General features: G+C 35.5%; 2 protein-coding genes across 3 annotated transcripts in view; both read right to left on the minus strand.

Moving 5' to 3' along the window:
• LOC121976131 (probable cadmium/zinc-transporting ATPase HMA1, chloroplastic) overlaps window positions 1-1538 on the minus strand; it is a 62078-nt gene extending 60540 nt beyond the window's left edge. The window contains exon 1 of one of the 2 annotated variants that reach the window (XM_042528138.1): window positions 752-1538. In XM_042528138.1, coding sequence (XP_042384072.1) covers window positions 752-1288 — 537 coding nt within the window. In that variant the 5' untranslated portion in view covers window positions 1289-1538. The remainder of the gene's footprint in view (window positions 1-751) is intronic. The other variant, XM_042528137.1, reaches the window with a different exon arrangement.
• A 3062-nt stretch (window positions 1539-4600) lies between these two features.
• On the minus strand, window positions 4601-23400 carry LOC121976132 (fatty-acid-binding protein 2-like). The gene is made up of 11 exons (XM_042528139.1): window positions 23108-23400; window positions 22291-22823; window positions 21985-22195; window positions 13631-13706; window positions 13351-13453; window positions 8557-8625; window positions 5689-5725; window positions 5549-5623; window positions 5429-5480; window positions 5311-5355; window positions 4601-5030 (listed from the first exon to the last, which is right to left on the minus strand). Exons 2-11 carry the CDS (start codon window positions 22791-22793, stop codon window positions 4933-4935), a joined length of 1269 nt encoding a protein of 422 aa, XP_042384073.1. The 5' UTR covers window positions 22794-22823; window positions 23108-23400; the 3' UTR covers window positions 4601-4932.
• Window positions 23401-26050: the final 2650 nt, after the last annotated feature.

Below are 26050 nucleotides of genomic sequence, written 5' to 3' on the forward strand. Positions count from 1 at the left end.
AATTATCCAAATATATAATCTAAGGGTTAGCCTTCTGAATACGCCCACATCATCATAATATATTTTCTCACATTTTATCGCATATCACGGCTATATCTAATTTATTTAGGCCAGTAGTATTTTTTATTGTTTCATGTAATTGCAAGCATCCATTATATTATCCTCATATCTACTACACCAACTTTTTGTAAGTATGTTTCCTAATTACCCACCACTCACCCACAAAGGATGGCAACCCATACCAGTCATATTTCATTTCCCTTTTAACCTAAGGGGCACATGGAAATCACAAGGCTTCAAAAGTTTCTCTATGTTTCAACCACTCACTCTTATATCTTCACCAATATCTATCTGTTTCATGTTAAATAATCAATTTGAGATATCAAAAACTCTTAGAGAAATTTGTTATCATCTTAAACATAGAGATTTAACATGTATAAAGAAATAAACTTGATCAATGTGAGAGAAGCTTAGGTCTTAAACGCTTATGTAACTTTGCATCTTTGAAGTATACAATAGGATCAGTCACATAAAAAGCTAAGTAGAATGGCCAAGAAGGCTAGTTGTATTTTATTTTAAATCGATCTGGAGACCCTAACTCTGCCAAAGTGAATCAACTCAAGAAATGCAAGGGAATCCAATAGAAACAAGTAAACGTGAGCCTCAATAAGACCGTCTACTCTTTCATACAAAAGAAGCGAAAGGAAAATTTACAAAAAAAAATGGCACGATATAGCAGGTACGGAATTACCCCAACAAGAGGAAAGGCAATTGCAATAAGCACATTCTGCCACCGCTTGATCGCCCCGCCAGGAAGGACGTAGGGGCAGGCAGAAGCGAGGAGAAGCAACGCCATAGAAGAGCAGCAAAGATGTAGGTTCTCCCGGAGGAAATCCGCAAGGCCGGCCCACCCTACCGCTTGCGCAAAGCGGAGAATAGCATCCTGAGCTTTATTTGCAACCGCATCTTCTCCATGCCCGTGGTTGTTGTTGTGGTGGTGGTGGTGGTGATGGTGGTGGTGCTCGTGGCCATTCTCATGGTCGTGGAAATCGCGGTTACCGTCGGCAAAGACGTGCGCGCGAAAGCTACGGGGACGGATGAGGCCTAACCTGGAGACGGAGTAGCGAATAGGGCTTTTATTGCGGGACAGCGAGGGAGGGAACCGGTTGTGAAGATACCGACGATCCACCGGGAGGAGGGAGGAGGAGGGCTCCCTGTCCCTCCTTTTCCGAGCGGGAAATCTACAAGATGCGATCGGAGTGTTCCTACTGAAAGCAAGGGCTTCCATCCGTCCTGCGAAATCGAGCAGAGAGAGAGAGGGAGAGAGATTATAGCAGGCGAGGTGAAGGATGTGGTGGAGGGTCGGTGGGGATGTTAACCGCCTCCGTTCGCGTGGTACAATGATGTGCTCACTCTCTGCTCATCGACCCGGGGAGGCAGCCGCCAGCCAGGAAGCGTCCTTTTCTGTTTCGGCCGTTCGTTGTGGATCGAGCGTTTAAAAGTGGATTGCGGCAAAAACTGGCAACTGGACTCGATCAATTCCTATTTGCTGACTCTGAGGGCATTATCTCCCTCAGTTCGCCGTCGAACTAAAAAATAAAATTGGTCAGAATCACGTGGCAGAGCTTATTTCTGAAAGTTATTAAAAATTAAAGAAATTATCATACACCATACTTTTTTTAATGGGCAAAAATAATAAATAAACTTTTTTTCCCTAATCATCCAGAACGCCCCCATTTTATTTTGAATAAAAAACACTCCTTTTCACTGTTAGTTTTTATTTGATCAGATATGTTATAATAATTATAAAATTATAACAGCTATAATTTTATAATTATTATAATATAAATCTTTGATTAATAAATTGAATCCATGTTAAAACAGTCAATCGTAGCTGTTGAAATGATTTTAAACATTTGGTTGGAATTAATTAGATAAGATTTTAGTCCAAATTTATATGGTCTTAAACACATTCGAATTAGAACCAATACACTTCTAGACTCTCTTGGATCTCATCATGCCATCAAATATGTTGGTCCCTTAATGATCGGTTAGAGAGAAGTCAATAGCCCTATAACCACAATTCAAATATCTTCCTCTTTCTTTCTACGTTAAATTATAAAAATATTTTAATAAATAAAATTAAATAACATTAAAAAAAAGTGCGAGACAAAAATAATTTATTTGATTTACAACGGAGAGGCTGATAATCTACTAGCAAACTCTTTCGACACAAGTCAGAGGTGGATAAAAAAATATAAATCCGCTACATTAACAGCCCTCCTAGTGTTAGTCCCATGAATATGGATAGCTCAAACAATAAAGAACAGAGTAGAAAATTTGAGTACAAAGAAAGTGTTTTTTTTAAACTAGGTGAACCAAGACTCTATTTATAGTATTCTGGTCAAGTCTATCCGTAGCTGACGTGGTGGACACTGGGCGTCTCGATGGGATTCCAAACGCCTCTAGCGTGGAAAGTTCTATCTTCACACAACGGTTTTGCAACAGCACTGGGATAAGATTTTATCTAAGTTTGAGAGCCTAAATTGATCCAGGCGCCCGGACCATTTCTGACTTGGACCCGAAAGTGAGCCACAACGATGAGGCTTCGACGAGGTGCATGTTCGAAGCCTTGTTGGTCCAGGCGTTCAGCCAAGTGCTAACTCGTTTGATGCCTTCTCTAGTCGCTGGCTTCATCTCCGATCGCTTGGGTGATCTCCCGGCCTTCCAGAGTTAAGTTCACCCGAACTCAACTCCGGTCTTCTCCTCAAGCAGTATTCCACTCTAGCTTCTTGTCCCTCGAAAGCATTGTGTGCGTCCTTCTCGCTCCATCGATGTACTCTTCCGCAGCTTCTCATCTCTTGGATGTACAAAGCCCATTGACTCAATTCTCGTATCATCCTTCTCGCCCGCGCACATCTTCCGTTTGACTTCTTGCATTCCTACTTCTCTGCACACTCAAACACAAGACATCAAATATACAGAATCTAACTTGACTTAGTTGATCACATAAAAATTAATACGGGGGACTCTCCCTTTTTGATGTGAATCAACCCAAATTAAGTTAGGATTAACCAAAATAGTGAACTAAATGATTATGCAATTTAGTACTTTTAATTTGTAAATTAAAGCAATTAGTAAAAAAATTGTACCTCCCCCAAGACTTAATCTTACTTCTCCCTCTTTTATCACATTAAAAATAGGGATACTTACAAAATCTTCATTCCACATCCTAGATAGCATGATATAAGTTTTTAAAATTTAGACAACTCAATGAAATTTTGACATCGCTCACTATTATACTTAGGTTTATCATATTTGTTGGTACAAGTTACACTGTGTTATTTGTCTAACCTTTTTATCAAATGTGCAGAATTTAATGGGTATAGAGGACAAAAATACCAAACTAGAGTCCAGCTAAATTGATAGCTGACACAAAGTCTAGATTGGTTGAGATCTGACAGAAAAAAGTCTAACTAAGTTGATAGCTGTCATGAAATTCAGATCTATTGAGATATGATAGGAGGAAGTCTAGATTGGATGGATAGTTTGTAATGGATGTGTTGAATATATTGTGCTGAGTGGATGTTTTATTAATGTAATATATTGAATGTTTGTATTGAATGTAATATGAATTGTGTATTGTATTAACTAATCCGCTAAATAGGGAAGGTTGTGTTGAATTTTTATCGTAAATTAGTCATAGAAATTAATTTTCCGTTGCTTAGTTACGATACTTAGCACTAATTAAGTTCTCATAACTTAGCAATGGAAATTATACGCCCGTTGTTAATTAACAACGAAAATTAAATTTTTGTCGTTAAAATTACGATGAACATATAATTTCCGTCTCTAAAATTACAAAGGAAAAACTATTTCCATCTAGATGAAATTCAATTTCCATCACTAAAGTTAGCAACAGAAGGTTAGTTTCGTCATTAAATGATATCGGCAATCAATATATATGCAATTAAAATTATCAATCCCCAAGTATATTTAGCGACTGAATATTCAATCGTTATTCATGATATATTTTTACAATGATTGAGGCTCATTGTATAAAATATCCTCAGTGTACCGCAGAAAAAATTTACTTATTAAATTTAAGTAATAATTTTAATAGAAGATGGCTTATTTACTTATTAAATTTAAGTCGAGGTTAGATTACACAAACATTTATTATTATTTTTTCATAATGAATTTTAAAATATCCCTTGAAGTTTGTATTTTATTATTAAAAGTACCACTACACAAGATTAAAATATCTTTTTTAATATTTTAAAGTACCACCTAACTCATTTATTTGTTAATAGAGAGAACATTTTAATTAAAAAACACTTAGAGAACGTTTTAACATCAATGAACCAGTAAATATGAAAATCACCCACCCCAAATAGAATATAGAAAATATTATCTACGTTGATTGAACTCAAACACAATATTCCTATTCATGGAATCAAAAGCCATGTTACAAGAAGAGATTGATTGACAAGGTCAAGTAAAATATTACACTGGACACTTGAAGACTAGGTTTGTGCCTACATGATTGTGTAAAAAGAACAACCTAATGCACAAATCTCCCAACCTATGCGAGGTCCAGGAAAGAATCAAACCACATTATGCTGCATGAACGTGTACATTTACAAATTCATGTAATCATGTGCATATGAGATTTCTTGAACAATGTCAACAATTGAGGGTTATATAGCTAAATGAGTACTGTAAAGAGAATTTGAGGCACTATCACTTGGCCTTCTTATCCAGACACACTGTAGAGAAGTAATTGACAGCTTCAGGATGAACTTATATCTAAAAGCCATGGCAGGGCCCTTGGCTCAAAAAATCAGGCGCCATGTCTTTTTCATATACAACACTTTAGCCAAAGAATGTGCTAGTAGAGCAATAAGTATACAACAATTTCAAAGAATGCAATTAGCATCTCTTTATAAGGGCTGCAATATTTTCTGCAATATCTTCTTTGGCCTGTAGCGATACAGGAAGATCCCCAATGTACATGCCAAAGAAGGCTCCTGCAGACGCATATAAGTTCTTAAGCTTGCTTTTCAACTAACAAAAGTAGTTTGTCTGTTATGTATCAAAACGATGGGTTGCGAGCTAAAACAATAGTTAGACAGCAGTAGCCACCAATAGTGTTCCATTGTCATTGGTTGGTGACTTAGCATGTCAGTATCAAAGTCAACATAGATGTCATGAACTTGATGACATGGAAATACCATTGCTGGTGAACTCACCAGCCACAGAAATTATGATACCATTCATATCTTTATCATTTAAGACAGATCAACTTACTGCATAGGTCTTTGCTGCGAACAGCACCAATTTCTGTCCCACCAACTGCATACAGAACATGCATATCATGTAGCCAACTAGACAATAAGAAAGATTGTACACAGTATCGACTACTCACTTTCTGTTATAAGCTGACCATCTGCTGTTTGTCTAAAATCGATTATGGTTCCCTGTAATAACAATTGTTACACCCCTTGAAGAGAAAAACCACACATAACAGAAGGAAATTCATCCTTACTACTGGGAGTGTTATATCTTGAGTGAAGTGAGAACCAAATGTCCTTATGCAATGGTAATCTGTATTAGGATTCAGCTGAGGAAAGAAAAACAAATTAGTCATCATTCAAATTATATTTCACGCAACTCATGGAAATTTACCTTCTGCAATCTTGTTCGCAGAGATTTCTCAAAAGCACTGCACCAGAAAGTTACATTTAGTTATATGAGTTGAAAATCAATCACATAAGCACGTGGGCAGCTATCAAATAAAACATTAGAAGCATTGGAGCTAATTCTGGCCAGAATTTAATAACAAGATGAGCAGCTATTCATCCAATCTTTTTTCTTTCTTTGTTACCTATAAACTTAAATAATAAGGGAAGGTACATGAAAGGGAAGGGGGGCATTCATTATGAAGGAAGCAACAAACTTAGGGCCACATGGTAAATTTTGCAGTTGCAACTAGGGATCAAAATGCAAACAGGTAAGGATTTAGTTGTTTCTGTACAAACCACAGGTCTGGGGCTCTTCAGTTAGCCTCTCTATACCTATGTCAGATAGTCAACAACTTGGACAATGACACTCCGATTAGGCACTTAATATTTCTATTGATCATGTGTAAAAGTTTTTGAAATAGCTATGTTACACACACGTCCACAATGTTGGATACTCATACCAGTGTCCGAAAAACAGAAACACAAGGATGTTAATGTAAAATCAAGATACATATAAGTAGAGTGGATTATCTAGTAACCCAGGATACAGCTTTATCCTCCTTCACTTATTTGTCATAGCACTTACAAGAGAGGTGTTCAACGCGAGGTTTATGATACCAAACTGTGGCAAAATTTAGTGCTTCGCTCGCCCACCGACACTGGGTGGAACCTTGAGGCGGTGACAGCCTCACGAAGGCCTCTGTGAGGATGTGAGGCCGCCACAAGGTGGTAGCAGACTTGCGGAGGCCTCTACAACCTCGTGACGGCCACGCATTGGCATTCACAAGGTCGTGAAGTCGCCGCGACCTTGCGACAGCTTCATCTAGCCACAGGCAAGCTGTTGTTTTATTTTTTTTCTCTTTCTTCTTTCCCCTTTAGTTTCATCTTTTTAGACTTAGAGTTTAGGGTTCAAGGCTAGTTTCATTTTTAGGTTTAGAATTTGGAGTTTAGGGCTATTTTCATTTTTTAGGTTTAGGGTAGTTAATTTCTTTTCCTCTTTCATTTTTTTTATAGTTAATTCCCCTTCCGGTTAATGTTTTCCCTCTTTTGTCTATTGCTTATCCTCCTTCATCTGTTTTCAAAATAAACATCAGAGGCTAAAGATTGTTACGGAAACTAAACTAAGAAAAAAAACTTTTTAAGGATTAAAGATGGAGACGAATTATTAGACATCTATAACAATCAAATATTAATTAAAATATTTTTAAATTATTATATTTTATATTTTAAAAAGTCTTGAAATTGTATCGGCACAACACGACGATATGGTACTGAACTTGTTTCATTCCGATCATAAACCAAACTGACACAGTTGGAAATTTTAAACATTGGTTAAATGACCCCTACGTACTTGGTGTAGTGGGGTGGAGGCCAACCATCTGCGATCGCCACTCACCTATAACTAGTTAAATGGATCGCACATGATTCTCAATGGTCTGGGTGTTCTCCTAGGCGGTAAAGACTGGATATTGGCAATCAAGTTTGTTGCATCACCCTCTTCTAAGTGTTTATTATTTTGGATCACCTAGTACAAATCTAACACCACCTATATGGTTCACCTTCACCTAACAAACATGATGTTGAGCAATTACTTCCTTGATGTTCTCTCATGGGTAAATAAGGGTGCTTTGCCTCTTTTCCTTTTGACAAATTTGGCATTAATAGGATCTATATCGTCAGACTCTTGTTCATCCATCTACACACAATTGGAGATGTGTTATAGTGAGCCTACCTCAAAAAGTTATAATGTCCAATATAGTTCTAAAGTATTTTGAGAAAGTTAAAGCCATTTATGTTTGAAGTAGCAAGAGCTTAGTAACACAATGCATACATGGTTGCCAGCAGAAAGTGATAATTCATCTTCAACACTTAATAAATCAAGAACATGAGAATGTCAACTATAGTGATCTTGAGTGTGTCCTTGAAGCTAAAAGATATCTATTGCTACAGTGAACTAATCATAGTGTAGATGTTTTCTCATCACAAGAAACTTTCTATATAACTGTAGACATCCTCTTGTCCCAGATAGTATGTTACTGATCTGCCTGAGAAAAGTAGACTTATGAGATGCATTATCAGTTGAACATTTCCCAACAGCGATATAAATTTTGAACAGTGTGGTCCATATCTACCTCTTGTGAACAAGGTCATTTATCTCACTAATGATATTCAAGCACTTCTTGGGTTTACCTCTTGTCTTTCATGAATGTACTTAACCAAAGAGAGATGGATTGTCATTTACATTCTAATATTGTCCTGTTGACTAAAGATTATAACCCCTCGCACCTCAATAAAATACTTGTTAATAAACTGCACTAAGGACTTCTTGTTGTATTAATCCTATTTTTCAAATTTAAGTTCCCGCCTAAGGTAGAGCATTAGACTGCTCTATCTTTATACTATGAGCCTATTTAGTATGTTCTTTATACTCTAATAGATTAAACTTTTCTAAATATAGGATTTACGGTTGGCCACCTATGCAAAAGTAACATGCATAGTATTCAGATTGTTGTGATATATGGCATTTCCACCCATAGGAAAGATGTTCATGAGAAGGCATGTTGAAGTAGATTATAAGGTGGCAGTGGACTGGTATATGCAAACCTTGCAATTTCACATACATGATAGCTGCTGCAACTATGCATATATCTGTGCTTGTAATAGATTAAAAAGGGGAAATAAACTGGTTGATAACCAATTTGTTTTGATAAGAGTATTACTTCAAGTTAACAGAATAAGTAATACAACAACAAAAAACTTAAATATGTTGTGCAATAAAACAAAGCTGTCAGAAGACTAGGATGATACATACTCTCTAACGGTACTAACTTTAAGACCGTTGTAGTTAATGACAAGCCTGACAGTCATGTGAATATCCTCCCTGCATTAATTACAAAGAATGTAGATTCATTAACAGCTTAGAAATGGCCATGGAAAATAAACTTCAGAAAGCAAATATTTCATTAGTTATTTGGGCTCAAGCATTTTATGATGAACACTTCATTCAAAAAGACAGGAGCATTGAATGTGCAGAGACCAGTATATAGTTCATAATAGCATGGGCCATTAATAGCACAGGCTGCAATTGTTCTATAAATTACAGCTAGATCACACATTATAAAGCTGGATGTGCTTGTTTCATGATAGTTTTCCAGAATGATGAAGAAACTTCTGGGGCTCCCATTTTTTACATCATTATCGTATAAGACTGATTAAGCATTTATAATCCACACTATTATAATTTAATAACTCAATTGGCACAATTATTTATGAGTTAATGGTAAGGTAAGGGCCGAGAGTGGTAACAACAGGCTTCTAATCTTATTATTACTACATCAAAAAAGCAATCCCATTTAGAGAGAGAAGCTCTCCCTTCTCACTAGAAGGCAATGGAAAATAGACTAGAGAAATCTTCCGCTAGAAGCAAGCTCCCAGAGCAATCCGCATTCGTCAGCCCAGATGGAAGGCTAATGGTGAGCATCAACCTTGGGGGATAGGCTGCCGCTGTTATACAGGTGGTCGAAGCTCCTCCTTTCCAAAGGTGCTGTTGACCGGACATCTGAACTAGCTGATCTAATAGATCCTGTTTCGAGATCATGGCCACGAGGGACTTGTGGCGCTAACTTGAGGAGAAGATATTCCCCTTTGACATCCGCTCTTGGTACTACATGCACCCCTGGGGAAAGTATCTGGGGACGACGATGAGCAAGAGGTCCGAAATAGTGCACTCCAACAAAATAAGAGGCAGTAACTCTATCTGCAACAGGGGAAAATTTTGGGTGGACCTTTTCACTCCCACTGTAGCAGGGACCAACACTGCCGACATGGAGGACCATCGCCTGAGGCTGGAAGCTCAAGCATCGTTGACCAGTGGTCAAAAGCCTTGACTGCTGGTCATTGGAAGGCGCACACAAATTGGATGGATTGGGCAACAGTTTTGAATTTCAAATTGTGATGCTGAGACAAATAATCTAATCCAAAAGCTTTTATTGCCAGCTGGCTAGGAGGGAAGGGGGAGGGGACTCTTTGATGGCAAAGGGGCAGAACACTAAGGCTGCAACTACAGGCCTAGGTGCAACTTCTCCATTTAGTGAAGCTTCTAGTGCAACTGTCAGACAATCACTTAGTTGATATAGAGTTGTAGCTGGAGTGGCAAGCGATCCCCAACATCCAGCTGTCTTTCCTCTAGTGGCATGAGAAGACCCCAAGCAGTTGGAACTAGGAGATTTCATTGGGCAAGACGCTATGCATACAAACGGCCAAGGCACAGGGGCACCACTTGCATCGACTACTTAGGTCACTGGTCTGGCATGGGGCATGCAGAGGGAAGGCGATGGGCGGATCTCTTCTAATCTAACAGAAACTGCATTGAAGATGCTGCACTCCAACACTTTGGGATATCAGGGGAAGAGTGTCTCTTAGGTTTGAAGACATAGATACTATGGACAATGCCCTAGGTTATTGTCTAGTGGGGCACTTTGTATGGGAATTCCCGGAAAGGAAGGCTCTTGGCAGGTGCCATATAAGTTCTAAAGTCACTGAAGTCAATGGATTATCTTCAATTTTAAGAGTGAAGAAGCTAGAGACAGAGTCCTCAACAGGAGGCCTTATGTTGTATATGGCTGCCCCATCTACCTCAAGATCACGCCAAGCTGCTTCTTGTCCAAGGAGGAAGAATAATACTGATACCAATGTGATTACCAGTGAGCTATTAGACCACCAAGGTGTTGAGTATGACTGCCTCCTGCATAGGTAAGCCTCTCTCTATTCTAACCAATTAACTCGTAGCAGGGTTCGAATTACATATGTAAGTCTTGGTGGCGGTTGATGCATCCAAAACCCAAACATAGAGCGTTCCAATTGCTTTATCAATGGATGTGGAAAGTGGACTTGGGAATTGTCTTGGGATAAATGCCAAAGTATTATGATGGTTGGCTGGTTGCAAACAAATGGGGCATGAGGCTAGTTCTTGCAAATTCATGATGGGAGTGGGGCGTCGGATGGCTGAGGAAACCATACTGACCAAAAATAGTTCTAGATGGGCTGGTCACCAAGGAAGCGCAGCACAGCCAACACACATGCCAGTCAAGGCCCACAAGCAAATCAACATAACGATGAGACTCAAAGGGCCGATGGGCTGATATTTGTGGCTGCTTCACAACTAGCTCTCTTAGCAACGTTGCAGGCTCCTACAATGTAGGCAAAGGATATCATCGGCTGCCAGATCAAGCACAAAGCTATAGGATCGAAGTAAGTGCTAGAAGGAGAGGGGCTGGGGGTGAATAGCTGACGTCGTTTTTCATTTAAAACTTACTTTTAGAGTAAATGCACAACACAAATTAAAAGCACGACAAAGAATGCAAATGGTTTTTACTTGGTTCGCCTCCTGCTACTAGTCCAAGGTCAAAACCTGCGATCATTGATTGCTCTCAATTGGGTCATCCACTAATAATCTCTTTTCCGAATAATGGTTCAGAGGCAGAGATTCACCACTTACACAAGATCAGAAACGGTAACAAATTTACCACTCAGTAGATTCAAAAACACGAAGAAAGCAACTTAATTAAAATACCGACAAAGTAAGTTGTAGTAGCACTTCGTTGTCGAAGTAGTACAGAGGTGTTGCGTCGAAGTATCTGAGCAAGACGAGAGCGAGAGTATGGAAGTTGAAGTCAAAGCCTCTAGTTGAGCCTATCCTAATCGGTAGCCCGATCTCCTCGATAATCAAATCCAGATCCGATCTATTGGTTGATTAGTGTATAGGTTCGGTCGACCGAACCTGCATTCTACCACTGTCTTCCCTGCATTCTACCACTGTCTTCCAGCCACGTCAGCACCTTGATGTCGATCCTAGGCAACGCCAACTCTACAGCTCTTATCCTTGACCACGTCTCACGCCATGTCAGTCAGATGATACTTATCCTATGCCATGTCAGTCATCCAAGACTTATCCTCGTCCACCACGGATGCCACATTAGCACACAAGACATTTCAGTTGTCAAGTCACATGGTGTCATCTCAGCTTCCGGAACCTTACCGTTCGGTCGACCGGTTAACCCGTTCAATCGTCCGAACCCTGCAACATAAAGTTAGCACAGAATATAACATAAAGTAATTTCTAGTTTAAACAGCTACTCAACTGTCCAATCTCAACTTTAGGATCAAAATTGGACCCTTAGTCGAATCGTCGCCTAAGGTTGTCCCCATAACAAGAACTCGACCTTACTCGTTCTTCTTTTCAGAAGAACCTCTCCACTCCGACTTTACCTTCATTTACCATTTGACAAACATTCAATCCTCCAGATCTATTTGGACTTACTCTGCTTAGTGTCTGATCACTTGTCTCACTATGTCTTTCTTTGATTTCAATGTTTGGTCCTTGCTAACCCATGAATGCGTCTTGCCAGATGTCCGGTCCCTTGACCCATCTGGACTTCCATGCCAGGTGTCCTTGTTCGCTAAAACTTTCATCGCCTAGTATCGGATCCACCCAACCTACTAGGGCTTTTATTTGCCTAGTATCCAATTAACTTGACCTATTGGGGCTTTTCTGGTTAAGCTACTTGCCCACTCAATGGAGTCATTAGATCACAACATAACATCAAAACTCAGGTTCGATTATATGGTGCTCTCTACACCAACAAAAGCCTCTCTAACTCAAGCTGTACAGAGTAAGATCTGCAATGCAAAGAGAATTAGCTTCCAATTCAGGGCAATCTGAGCGAAGACTGTAGGTGGTTCTAGTTTGTCCCTGTTAATTCTCAGGGCAGAAGATTACTAGAATTGAGAATAGTTCTTATATCGGCTAAGATGGTTGCGGCTAGGCAGGCTCACCGGGTTGCCCCCTCACCCCCATGCAGATCACATCATGGAATATACGGGAACTTAACAAGTCCCTTATACAACACTTCCTTCAACAACATGATATTCCCAGGTGGCGTTAACACATGAAGCTAGCAAGAAGATGATCCTTTCCCCCGCATGAAGCTAGCAACTAACCTAGATTTCTCAACACGAGGGCTAATATTAGTGCTATGGGACAATCATAAGGGTGCATGTGGACATAATTGACACAGGAGAACAGACCATACACTATTGCATCAAATGTTGTATCATCAGAGCCACATTGCAATCAATGGGGTGTCAATTCACTTGGACTAATAGCTTGGTTTTCTACAAGTTGGATCATGTGCTAATAAAAAAGCGAATGGTAGGCAGCTGACTTTTCTTTTATAATTGCATATGCCACTTTAACAAGATTGGTTTACGAACCTGAGGTCTAAGACATACAAGGGAAAGTTAAATCGGCAACTGTCATAAGTTGGTAGAAGAATACAGCTATTGACTAAACAAGAATATGAAACCTGAAGCAAATTCTAGAGGGATAAGTATTTTATACAAGAGTTGGGAGTATGGTTAACTGAAAAGTCAGGATTTTATATGGATGTATTAATTAAATAAATGAACGGAAAAAACATAGATCGCCATAGTGAGACTAGCGCCATATCATATCATATTATATGTGAGTCAGCACCATAACGACATATCATGTATCTATCTGTTGCAATACACACAAGTCTAAGGATCTCTTTTTCATAAAACATACCTGAGAAAATCCTCAAAAAAATCTGAACGGTTCTTCAGCTCTTCAGCTGGCACAGAAGCATATTTTGAACCCAGCTTTTCACAAATAGAATCAGGGAAGACATCTAAAAGGAAAAGATCACATCGGTTATATCAACAGTGGCGTGTGAAGAATTTGTTTTCAGTAAAAGTGTACTCAGAAGCCAAAACTCAGATCATTGGAGATTGGATCTAGTGTCTTGTGCCTTGAATGCTTAAATTATAGAATGAAGGAAAGGCAATCCATGTTCAGAGTTACTTACATAAGCCAAATGCATAAAGCTTCAAGGACTTGACTTTTATTATTCTCATGCTTCTAGAGCCGATTCCAACAAGCACCTAGAAATCCACATGTTTAAGCAGTTACTAGGGGCACCTTTTTGTGGTTTGAAATTTCCTGCTGGCTAATAGCCAACTTATATCCGATACAATGACAAGATTTTGTTAGCCGCTAGTGACTAGATGCGGTAAGCAAGATTGAATGTTTTTTATTGAAATGGTAAAATCAGCATGCATATTATAAACAGTTAACTATTTGAAATGTCATTAGCAAATTTTGACAATAGTAAAAAACAGATGAAATATACTAGATCAAATACAAGCACCAATGAACTATTGTTTCACAAAATCCATATTGAAAGTTGGCCAGGACAAGAACATGAAAATTGACCTTATATTAGAAGGAATCAGAACAATAATGATTAAACTAATGAGGGGATGCATGAAACGAAATTGTTTTATATATGTGAGAACAATTATCTATATTGTTGATAATTTATATATCACTATGTTGTTCTTAAGACTAAAAAGTACTTATGAAATTTCATCCCTACTTCTATGATTATCAACAATATTTATATTATATTGTATTAAATTATTGTAGTACCATGATATTAATACGACACAAGTACAGAAAATTTGTCAATCCATGTGGTAGTCCATAATTGGTTCACAATTATGTTAATACCTACTTTGAGTATGCTTAAAAACAATAAATCCATAAATATTACAAATTCATTTGTAGAATATGACATTATTTAGTTTATTTTGTAATAATGTATTTAATAGATAACATCATGTATATTAATAATTAATAAACTATTAATAAATTAAAAAAACTAATATCATTCACTATTAATGTTAAGAGAATATTTGAGAGGTTTGTGTGATTAATATGTACTCATTGGGTTAAAAAAAAATTACAATATTGTAGTACAATCGCACGTTTCAGGAAAGTTGTTTGGCAACAAAAAGATGGAACATACGGAAAAATTAGTGGAGCAAGATGACAATGCTATAATAAAAGTATGAAATTGTTATGAAAATAAAAATTAAAGATGCTATTATCTTATAGCTCTAATAGGAGATTAAATGAGAAAAAAAAAACATATTTATTTAAAGACATCATCAAGTGCATTTGTCCTTACTTTTGATAGGTTTATGGATGTTATTCTTCATTAATCAACAATAATATTCAAATTAATGAAATATACTTTTATTATAATAACTACAGTTTGCTATGGTCTGCCCTTACCCTTATACTTTCTACATAAATTAAATCAACTCGCTTAACTATAGGAACATTTTGTCATTTTTAAACTTGTTCACCACATCAACATATCTTCTCTAGTTCTCTCATTTAGCATCTACTAGCATTGTGCCTAATTGCCGCAAGATAATAACACCTTTTATTTTATATTTTCTATTAACCTCACAAATACATCTTAGCATTCTCTCTCTACTACATTAACTTTATATATGTTATTCCTGCATGACTAAAACTTTGATCCATAAATTATAGAAATATGGCGAGTCATAGAATTATATAATTTTACTTTTTGTATGAGGAGCACACAATAATCACTAGATTTCAAAAGATCCTCTCTCATTAGACATTCTTCATTTTGTTTCACATCTGACCATTGAAGCTATGAAAACTATGTTTTATATATTTAGTTTTTGCTCTACTCAAACCTTTTAGTAATCCCATCTTCATGTTTAACTAATTTTCATATAAGTTAGCACAATCTTCTTGGCAAATATGATACACAAATGAGATTTATTTTCAATACGATTCATGAACTCATCTAGTACTAAAATAAGATAGGGACTTACCAATGATGTAAACAAAGTAGAGGAAAATGATTTATCATACTCACATGAACTCTTAACACAGGCAAATACCTTATCATACAAGATATTCCATTTTTCTCTAAAAATTTAGGAGCATTATCATAATATTTTTCAAAGTTAATAAAAATTCTATCAAAACCCTTTTTCATTTTCAATATTTTTCATTTATTTTATTATTAAATAAATAATATCTATAATTGATCTTTTGATTTTGTTTTACTACAAAAGAAGGAAATAACTAAGGGCAAAAAAAAGGAGGATAGGAAGAAAAACTCATAGGAAAAGGATTGACAAATATTTCGTGTCATTATTTTTGCTTTCCTTCAAGGGAAAGAAAGAAGAAAATATTTTCCTCGAACCATTTCCTTGGAGGGAAGAAAATGAGGAAGGAAAACTTAAATTTCAAATTTTATTGTTTAGAACATTGGAAAAACATAAATCAGCAATAGATTTGAAGAGAATAAATTTTTTATACTTTTTTAAGATAGGAAACAACACTGATTTTCCACCCTAACCATACAAATGTGATTTTCCCACCTAACCATACAAAAGTAATATAGAAGAAAACGTGACAAAGGAATCAAAGGAAAAGTATCTTTCTGTTGCCTTATTTTCATTTTGCTTCCCCTGAAGAATACACACCTTTTAGCAATAAAACTAATTGGCTTTCAAAAGGTTTTCTTTCTAACTCTTAGTCTCTCTACTTGATAAAAGCTTAACTTTTTCTTGTATGACTAATCGATTAAATCCCTTTATAACCAGAAACACTGAATATAATCCTTGTTCTTATCAATTGGTACAAGAAGCATGTCCTCCATTACTAAGATATCTTTATAATTAATAAAAAATAGTTAAAGTAACATAGTTAACAGAAATTATGCTTTCATCCCCTAAATTCTTGTGAACTTCTACAGGAATATTAGTGGACCTTCAATACATGTCAAAAGCCAAGACTTCCAAGAAGAACATGAGTCTCTACACACTACTGCTGATCCCCAATAAGCTATGGAAAGACTAAGGATACGTGAGTCAATTTCAGTAGTTCACACAATTCATTCCTTCTAATCATAAAATTGTGATGCATCTCACGTGGCAAACTTATTTTTTAAGTAAGTCGTTAGATAGCATTGGTTATCCACATTGATAATGTTGAATAGGGATGTTAAATTTGTAACAACTGTTGAGAAACTCAATGAAAGTTGTCTCGAATCTAATTTAAAATTTCATCTGAATTTCATCAACAAATTGATGGGCAAACTAAGGTTGTCGACCATAGTTTAAACAACTTTCTTAGATGTCTATTGGCAAGAAACTAAAAATTTGAGATTCTTTACTGTAGATTGTTAAATTTTCTTATAATAATTTTAAAATCAGTCCACAGTCAATGTTCTTTTGAAATTATCTTTCAATAACTCCTCAGCCTGTTGACCACTTCTTATTGTTTTAGGTTTACTAAGATTTTGTTCAAGAGATTTGTGTCAATGTTATTCGGCTAGGCATTGTAAACCTAAGAACTATAATCTAAGAGACTACCTCCTTGTCCAGATTCACTCCAAACGATTCCCAAGAAACTCTTTTAAAAATATTTCATATTCACTCCATTGGTCCTTTTGTGATGTGGCAAAGATTGGTACCAATGCTTATATTATTACTTACAAGAAGATTTATTTTAATGATGAAGATTTATTCCGTTATCATGAGAAATAGTCCTCTTTGCCTATTGGTTGGTTTATAAGTGACACTCTTACAGTTTCACCTGCACTCCCCTCCACAACATAGCTAACTCCTTATCAAATGCACAGTTGATAGACTGTGACAGTTCCTATAAAATCATTCAAAAAATGCTTGGTTCATTGGAAGGGAGTTCCAGAGGTAGATAATAGATTATAAAAGACAAGCTTCAACAAATTGATTCTGAGATATTTGAGGCTATGCAGCAACTGTCAGATTAAACTTCTCCAAAGGTGTCTCCTAGCCATCCACTTCGGACATATGTTTAGCATCACAAAGCTTAATTTGAATAATCCTGTTGAACAGAATCAAACTCTTCTAAGGAAAAATGATGCAAAAAAGAAATCTCATCTTAGATTTTAATCTGTAATTGATAAAATTGGTAATTGTTCTGTTTTGAAATGGAGAAATTTGGATGTGTTTTAACTATTGCATTTCCCAATTTGCATTATTACTTCATAGTATGCTTGGTGCTAAATTTATTATTAAAAAAAGGTATTAATGACAATGTATTTAGCATCTTTCAAGTAATAAACTTCTGTATTTAGTAAATCTTTATATAACAACCCTCTATGTGAGGCCTGTGTGCTTCATTAAGTTGTTAAAATTGGTATTAGGATCCAAGTATTGGTAACATCATATTGTGAGATTAGATCGCTAGAAAAATACAACAACATCCAAACCTATATCCCACTGGTTAGCTATATAGATCGTCCTATATCATTGGGCTCGATCCTCTGCTTTATCCCCATTTATATTTAAATGATATTCTATTGTTAATCAACTCTTCTTTGGTCTCCCTCTTTCTCGATTAATGTGCATATTTGTCACGGTCCCACATTGCTTAACTAGCGCATTTATTTGTCACATAAGTAGATGTTTATATCATCTTAAACGTGTTTATTTTCCCTCAATAGGTGCAACCCAACTTTCTCTATAACATTCTCAATAGGTGCAACCCAATTTTCTCTATAACATCCTCAATAGGTGGGCATCCACCTTAATATCTTCATCTCTACAACTCTCATTTTTTTGCTCATGTGTTCGCTTCATAACCTAACATTAAGCTTCATATAACATAACAAGTCTAACCGTCGTTTTATAAAATTTATCTTAAGCTTTAGATGTACCTTAAAATCAGAGAGAACACCTAATACCCTCCTCCATTTCAACCATCATGCTTTTATCCTATGTAAACAACTCTATCAACTCCTCCATCTTTTATAAAAAACATCCTCCAAACTTAAAACTTTTGGTTACAAATATTTCGTCATCTCTTATCTTAACAATTATCTTGCTCTGTATACTACTAAATTTAAATTTCATATATTATTGAGGACAAACTCCGAGAGACACGTTTAAGATAGTACGGACATGTACTTAGACGACCAATAAATGCTCCAGTTAGACGATGTGAAACTATGATAAACATGCATATCAAACGAGGAAGAGGAAGACCAAAAAAGACTTGGTTAGCAACAATAAAACAAGATAAAATTTATTTAAATATAGATGATGATATAATAGGAGATAGAGCTCAATGGCGTAAAAGGATTCATACAGCCGACCCCACCTAGTGGGAAAAGGCTTGGTTGTTGTTGTTGTAATTCTTGTTGTTGTATCTTCCCTCTACGGAGTCTAAAACCTTAACTTCTAACGTCTCTGCCAAAATTTGAGTTTAGCATTTACTCTTTCACATGTCTCATTGACAAAAACAATGTAAAACAACATGCACTATGCTAATGTGTCTTGGATATACCGAGTTTATCCATAACTAATGTAAAAAGATACGGACTTAAATGTAAATCTAGTTTTATAAAAAGACGATTAATTCACCTAGAGTTTTCATTCTATTACATTCTCGTAGATATCCTTAATTGTTTCAATATACACTACGCCAACACTTTTTTTTCTAAAATTCTCCACATAATTTCTCTCGAATAGCTTCTATCATCAACCTTCTAGGCATGAATCCAAATTGATTTTCATCACCTTAATCTCCTCCTTTTCCCTATCCCTCCTCAAAGTTTATGGCTCATTAACTTAATGACACTATAATTCGCACAATTGTTATGTCTCCCGTGTTTTATATAGGGAACTAAAGTACTTTTATAACTTTATCGGAATATCATCTAATCGAGTCGCTTTTCCATTTTACATCTCATTTGACGCTTGGTCTACTTCTAAAATTTGAATTCTCCAATAAAAATTTAAATTTCTATACTCCTCTGACCTATTTAAATTTCTTAAGTTAGTTCCTAAACCTTCATTAAAAAATTGATAAAAATACCTCATCCATCACTCTTTTATTTCTTCATCATTCACTAGTACTCTATTGAATTCATCTTTAATGCTTCTTATTTGAATAAAATCTCTTGTTTTCCTCACTCCTGCTTTATAAAATAGTCATTTTATAGATATCCCCTTCTTTTGTATCAAGTTGTCGATACAAGCATTTAAAAGCTTTATTCTTAGTTTCACTCATTATTTCTTAACTTCTTTTTTGACTACTATATACTTTTTAAAATTTTCTTTGTTCTTATAAGTGTTCAATAACTTATATCCTATTCTTTTTTCCTTTAGTTTCTCATATGCTTTCTCATTCCACCATCAATATTCTTTTTTTTTTTTGGCGGTACTCGTCCCCTTGTCTCACTCAATACACTCTTAGCCACTATTTTTAAATTTGACAACATCTTATTTCATATTGTATTATAAATGCCTTGTATTTCTCCTAATACTTGTGATCCTATCCTCTCCTTAAAGATATTTTACTTCCAATCCTTTAACTTCCACCACTTGATCCCAGAAGTCATACACATGTTCCTTTCTACTTATATTATTCTTAAGGCACGTACCTAACACTACTAACCTATATTGGGGTTAAAGTTTCACTGGATGATTTTGCAATCTTTATAAAAAAATTTATCGCTCTTCTTAACCATAAAAAAAAGTCAATTTACGACTTATTGTTCTTGCTTTTAAATGTTACTAGGTGTTCTCTCTTCTTGAAAAACGTATTAACTATTATAAGTTCATATGTTATCGTAAAATTCAATATAGTTTTCCTTTTCATTTCTTATTACAAAACTATAACCCTATGCACTCTATTCTATTCCTCATTTCTTACTCTACATGCCCATTTAGATCTCCTATTAAAATAATCTTAATTTATTGAAATTTTTTGTGCTATCTTATTTAGATCTTCTTAAAACCTATATTTGATGTCTTTATTTATGCCCAAAAGAGACTTCTTTACTTGAAAATCCATAGGAATAATGCATACATGATGAAAAGGAGTGAAGTAATCAACAAGAGGAAGAGGAAATGCCTATTGCAAGCATATGCACAATGATTCAACAAGAATGTCCTTTGATTCCGAAAACTTCATTTCGGATCACAAGATTGCCTTTAATGAAGAGTAAGATATAGAGAGGCTTGAAAAGTGAAACTTTTTCTTTGAAATTGTTGGTGTATAGCATAAATGAGCTAGAGGGTAGGGAATACACAAAGAAGAGGTGGCATGGCAAAGGAAGAAGAGGTGATGGAAGTTGCGGATTGACAAGTCAAAGCCAAGGCAGTAGAGCATGAACTATGAACTTGGTACAGGATAACATCAGCCCCAAAAGTAGAAGATAAGGAGGAAGAAGATGATGAAACCCTACTTGTGGAAGAAGATTAACATGCAATTAACATTTTTGCCCAAGCTTCACCATAAATAGCTTGATATTTAGATATTTTAAAAAAAGGAAAGTAAAGACTAAAACATTTAAGTGCATAATAAAGTGGTGAACAACCATAATAATCAACTCAACTAGATAAATGACATGAAATATCTTTAAGAAAGAAAAGTACGAATAGGCTCTCTCAGATAAACTACCCCTTAGCAAACAAGAAGGTTAGTATGCAAATTGAATGACCTAAAGAAATCCATAGCACAAAACTACCATTTAATAATGAGATTTAAAATGTCTACTTAAGCAAACTGGAAGGTATTAACTATCTTCTCTCTTGTGTTACTCTAAATGATAATAGAGAGAAAGTGGAGGAGGGAATCCATGAATCCAAAAAGGCAAAAATTACTTCTGCACAAAATTTAACGAAATCCATGGAAGAAATGTTGAAATTGGGAAAGGTCAAAAACACACTATCATTTCTGCCAGCCTCATCCTTGCTCTCTACTTCTCCAACCTCACCCAAACACTCTCGTTGTTAAGTGTTGATGCCTTTCTCTCCTTCCTCATCACTGCACTCTCCCTCTTGAATTTCAAGTACCATTACTGCCTCCTCCTAGTTCAATCCTCGTCGTTGCCTTTACTATCTCAAATGTCATTGTCACTAGTTGAGCTCTAAAGATGATGATGCAAAAGGGAAGGGAGATAACTGATGTGGTAGAATAATTAAGTAATCTAATTATCCCTCCGTTCCATCTTTGTTACCAGAAATAGACAAGCTAATGTCACTTATTTTCCCTAGTTTTCCTCCTCCCCTTTTGATTTTTTTTCATCTTCTTCCCCCTTGTTTTTGGTCATCAAAAATAGATACCCTTAGCATATTGTCAATATAACAAATACAAGGTTCATGTAAAGCTCAATATACTAGATTTTAGGTTTCATAGAGACAAAAATAAGTTCAAAAAAATAATATTTCCTGTGATAATTCATAGAATGTTGGACTAAGGTCACAATTAGATTTTGCTCCAAGAATGTGCCATAAGCTAAATTAAAGATTTCAAGATTGTACACAAACAAACCTTAGTGGTCAAGTGGAAGCTATCTTCCAAAAAAGTTGGGAACTTAATGCCTGTTTTTGCCTCAATTGCATCTTCTTTCCAGCTAAGATTTGGTGGAGCAATGGTAGGACAACCATGAAAACAATGCTTTCCATCTGAATTTATAGCATGTGAACTTATTTCTTCGCTAGCACTTTGAAATGTGATGGAACCAGCTAATGCCTTTGAAGATCTATGAAACAATCATAGAAAAAATAAAATAAAAGAGAAGCAGAGAGTAGGGAAATCATTTGAGTATTTAGGAAGATAAATAAAAAGGAAACTCACGTGCTGCCGAAAGAAGGAACGTGTATTGATGCTAGTGAAAGAATGGGCAAACCATGTTGAAGTTGGATGTCCTTCCATACGAATCGTAGTTTGGAACTAGCTAGCTTTGTGATAAAAGTTTTTATAGCATGCTCATTATCTGAACCAAGCATGAAATGAACTCCTGCAAGATTTTCTTTCAAAAATGTATTTATGTGCCAAGATTGAGTGCTGCTAGACTTCGGGCCAAATACTTCAGCAGAAACATTGTGAAGTACATTGAATTTTGGCCAAGAAAACCAGACTGACAGCGATCCAGCAAACTTGGACATGGAAGTAAAAGCTTCCTGAAAGGCTAGACTTCCAGAAGAATAAAAATGGGTGGAGCTCTGATAAGAATTCTCCATTAAAGAACTAAATTTTGACAGTATTACCATCCCAATAGCTTGGGACAATCGGAACTCTATAGGGAGGTTGTTTCCATCATCTAAATCACGTCTTGCAAATAATGAACTGTTCTTCATAATAAATTCTAAAGGATGAAACCGGATAATCTGCATTCAAAAATTAAGATTATCATATAAAGTGTTAATGTGCCCAGCAATGAGAATACGAAGCAAAAAGGAAAAGAAAAAAGAAAAAAGGAAATTTAAAAGGCACAAATCAGTTCATAACTTCATGCAACCACAAACAAATAGGAATCGAAACCAACTGCATTCCCCATTTCCCTCAAATGCACTACCGAAACTTTGATCCGGCTAAATAAACAAATGAAATTCAAACGGAGAACACGAACGTACAATCAAAAGAAACAGTCATATCACAAGATTTTTCCTACCAAGGAGAGCAATGTGCAGATGATGATCCCGATGGGAATTCAAACAAAGGAAGCCCCGGGCGGTGAGATCCAACAACCCCGGCACCTCAAAATCAAAATAGCAAGCCCAGCCGGATCGTTGGAACAGGGAGAGAATTAGGGCGATGAGCAGGAGAGACGTGTTGACCTAGTTAGGGTTTTCTTCTCCCGCTCGACTTCAACCTCCTCCGCGGAATATTCTCGCCCTTGCCGTCAGAAAAACCAGCGGCTTTTCGATGTCTTTGTCGGTCGAGAAACTCGTTTTTTCTCCTCGATTGGCGCATGCGTACGTTGTCCGTATATTTTTTAAGAGAAGGAAGTTTTCATTTTTCCTCTTTAAAATTTTTTCAAAAAATAATTTTTGAATAAGCATTTTTGTGAAAAAAATCATGCATAATATAACTGAAATATTTTATTAATTAAATTAGAGAGAACAATTTAATTTCTAAAATTATTAGGCAATTTATCAAAAGGCGAATTAATTATTGAATCACACCTTCTTTCATACTTATATTTTATAAAAGATGCACTTTTTTCTTAAAATATTCTTTTACCAAACTGAATCGAATAAAAAATATTGAATTATTTTATCAAATATTTTCATTCAAAAATCATTGATAACCTTCTAAATCTATTTATATTTTATTTCAAACAAATAAAAAACATTAATAAAAAAAATAACACCATTGAACTTAATAAAAAAATATTTTTTGTTTTCTATTTTTTAATAATTAATTATATGAGAAAAAATCTCAAATTCATATTTTCCTCTCTTTTTTAATTAACTTTTTCTCTTATATTTAACTATTAAAAACAAAAACAAAAAATATGTCTTTTTATTTTGTAATAAATTAATAAATGCAGTTAGACTCATTAACTAGTTTTAGGATGATCGATCCAGTCCTATAGAATTTTTTCATCGGTCACTAGAGTAAATCAATAAGTACTCACAGTAAATAGTCCAGAAGTCAAGTATCCTTTGGTTGTGCACCATATTTGGAAGAAAACTTTCTACAAATATATCATTACTGGATCGAATTATAGGTATCTAAATGACAATTTAGATGTTCTACTGTTGCATCATAGTCTTGGGATTTTTTTTTTTTTTTTGTGTAATAAAACCCCACGAAATTATTGTTTATATTTTTTATTTGATTTAAGGGGTATGAAAGGATTTGATTAAATAATTAAATTTTAATATTTTGTCGATTGTTTGAGTTGGTTCAAATAAAAAAAAAACTTAATTTTTTTTTAAGATATATATTCTCTAATGCTCTCTTTGAGTTGGTTCAAATAAAAAAAACTTATTCTTTTTAAATATATATTCTCTTATGCTCTCATCTATGCATTTCTTTAGATATTACTATTGTCCTAAAAAAATCTCTTTCACCCTCCCGTCAATTTTGCGATCTATTATAAGTTATCTCCACAATTTTCTCCTTTTACATAACCTCGAAACAAACTGTAAAAAATATTTGAAATGAGTATAATCATATTTTACTATAATTGTTTAAACATTATTATGTCTACCGGCACAAGCTCACCTATTGCTTTCATATAATAGACATATAACATGTATTTGTTATACCATAAAGTTAATGATTTGTCGTCCTGGGGATTTTGGTGTGATGGTAAATAGTGGGATGGACTCTCTAAACAATGAATGTTAGAATCTCACCTAGGCCAACAATGATAGCTTCTTCTTCTCAGGTTTCCCTTAGATTCCATAGGCACTTTTGCATTCATCTTCTCTTGATTCTTTAGTGTGCTAATCATGGCTCTATGTTCATCAAATTGAATTCCCAAGTGATCATTTGGGCATCAATTGAGCACTGTTGCGGAGAGAAATAAATCAAAAGATCAAGATAAACTCTTATTTCTTTATTTTGTAGTAGGTACTCTCTGTAGTATCTGGAGATATATAATACCATGATAATTGTTATAAATTTTGCGATAGAGTGGTTGAAGTTATGAAAGTAAAATAAATGGTTGATCTAACCTAAGAAATGGACTAGCAATTAGGTATATTATTATTGCGTCGATTGAGTTTGGTATCCAAGTGATGGGACACTAGATGAGATTGGTGACATGAGAAGTTTTATGAAGGTAACATTATGTATGATGCCTTAACAAGATCAAGGTGGATTGTTGATCTTGGCTTCTTTATTAAGATTTTGGAACTATGATGATGTCGATAGGAAATTTTGTTGAACAAATCGTGTCTTGTCATGAGATTCCATATGTATCTAACTAATGTCTATAGGAATCTGATAAAGGGCGAGTGCGACTAATTCCTAGATTTGAAATTGTTATGCCTATCTCATTTGAGCACCAATGTGCTTTGGCATTGGGTGGGCCCTGTGTGAAGGATTGCTTCCACTCTACATCTTGATTTATATATATGAAGTGAGTACTTAGTTAATTAATAGAGAACTTATGGCTCCTAGCAGAAGTAGATATGTCACAGGTCTATTTAATGGAACATCACTCGAGTACTTTATATATACACAGTGAAAATATACTATCTAGGATACCAAATGACAATGTGATATGACTAAAGGGATAGCCATTATTCCATGTTAGCATCATGTCGTGATATGAGATAACACCAAATTGCTTGACAATCACATTGTGAAAAAGGCTTTACGTGAAGGGTTGGCTAGAGTGGGATCGATAAATGACACCCAAAATTGTAAAATTCTCACATCACACGCCCAGAAAAATACAAAAGATTAGTAGCTTGATTGATTGAGTATACTGTATACTCATGTATCAGCAATTGATCATATTGAGTAACGCATAATGGACAAAAGTAAGTACGCATGATTCTATGTGGTTCAATTGTCCTATTCTATGGCCTATTACATGGCTAGCATGTCACCTCTATGAGATTTAATTACCAGTGGTCTGAGTTAGGCCCTTATA

This window comes from Zingiber officinale, chromosome 4B (assembly GCF_018446385.1).
Source record: "Zingiber officinale cultivar Zhangliang chromosome 4B, Zo_v1.1, whole genome shotgun sequence".
Lineage (NCBI taxonomy): Eukaryota > Viridiplantae > Streptophyta > Magnoliopsida > Zingiberales > Zingiberaceae > Zingiber > Zingiber officinale.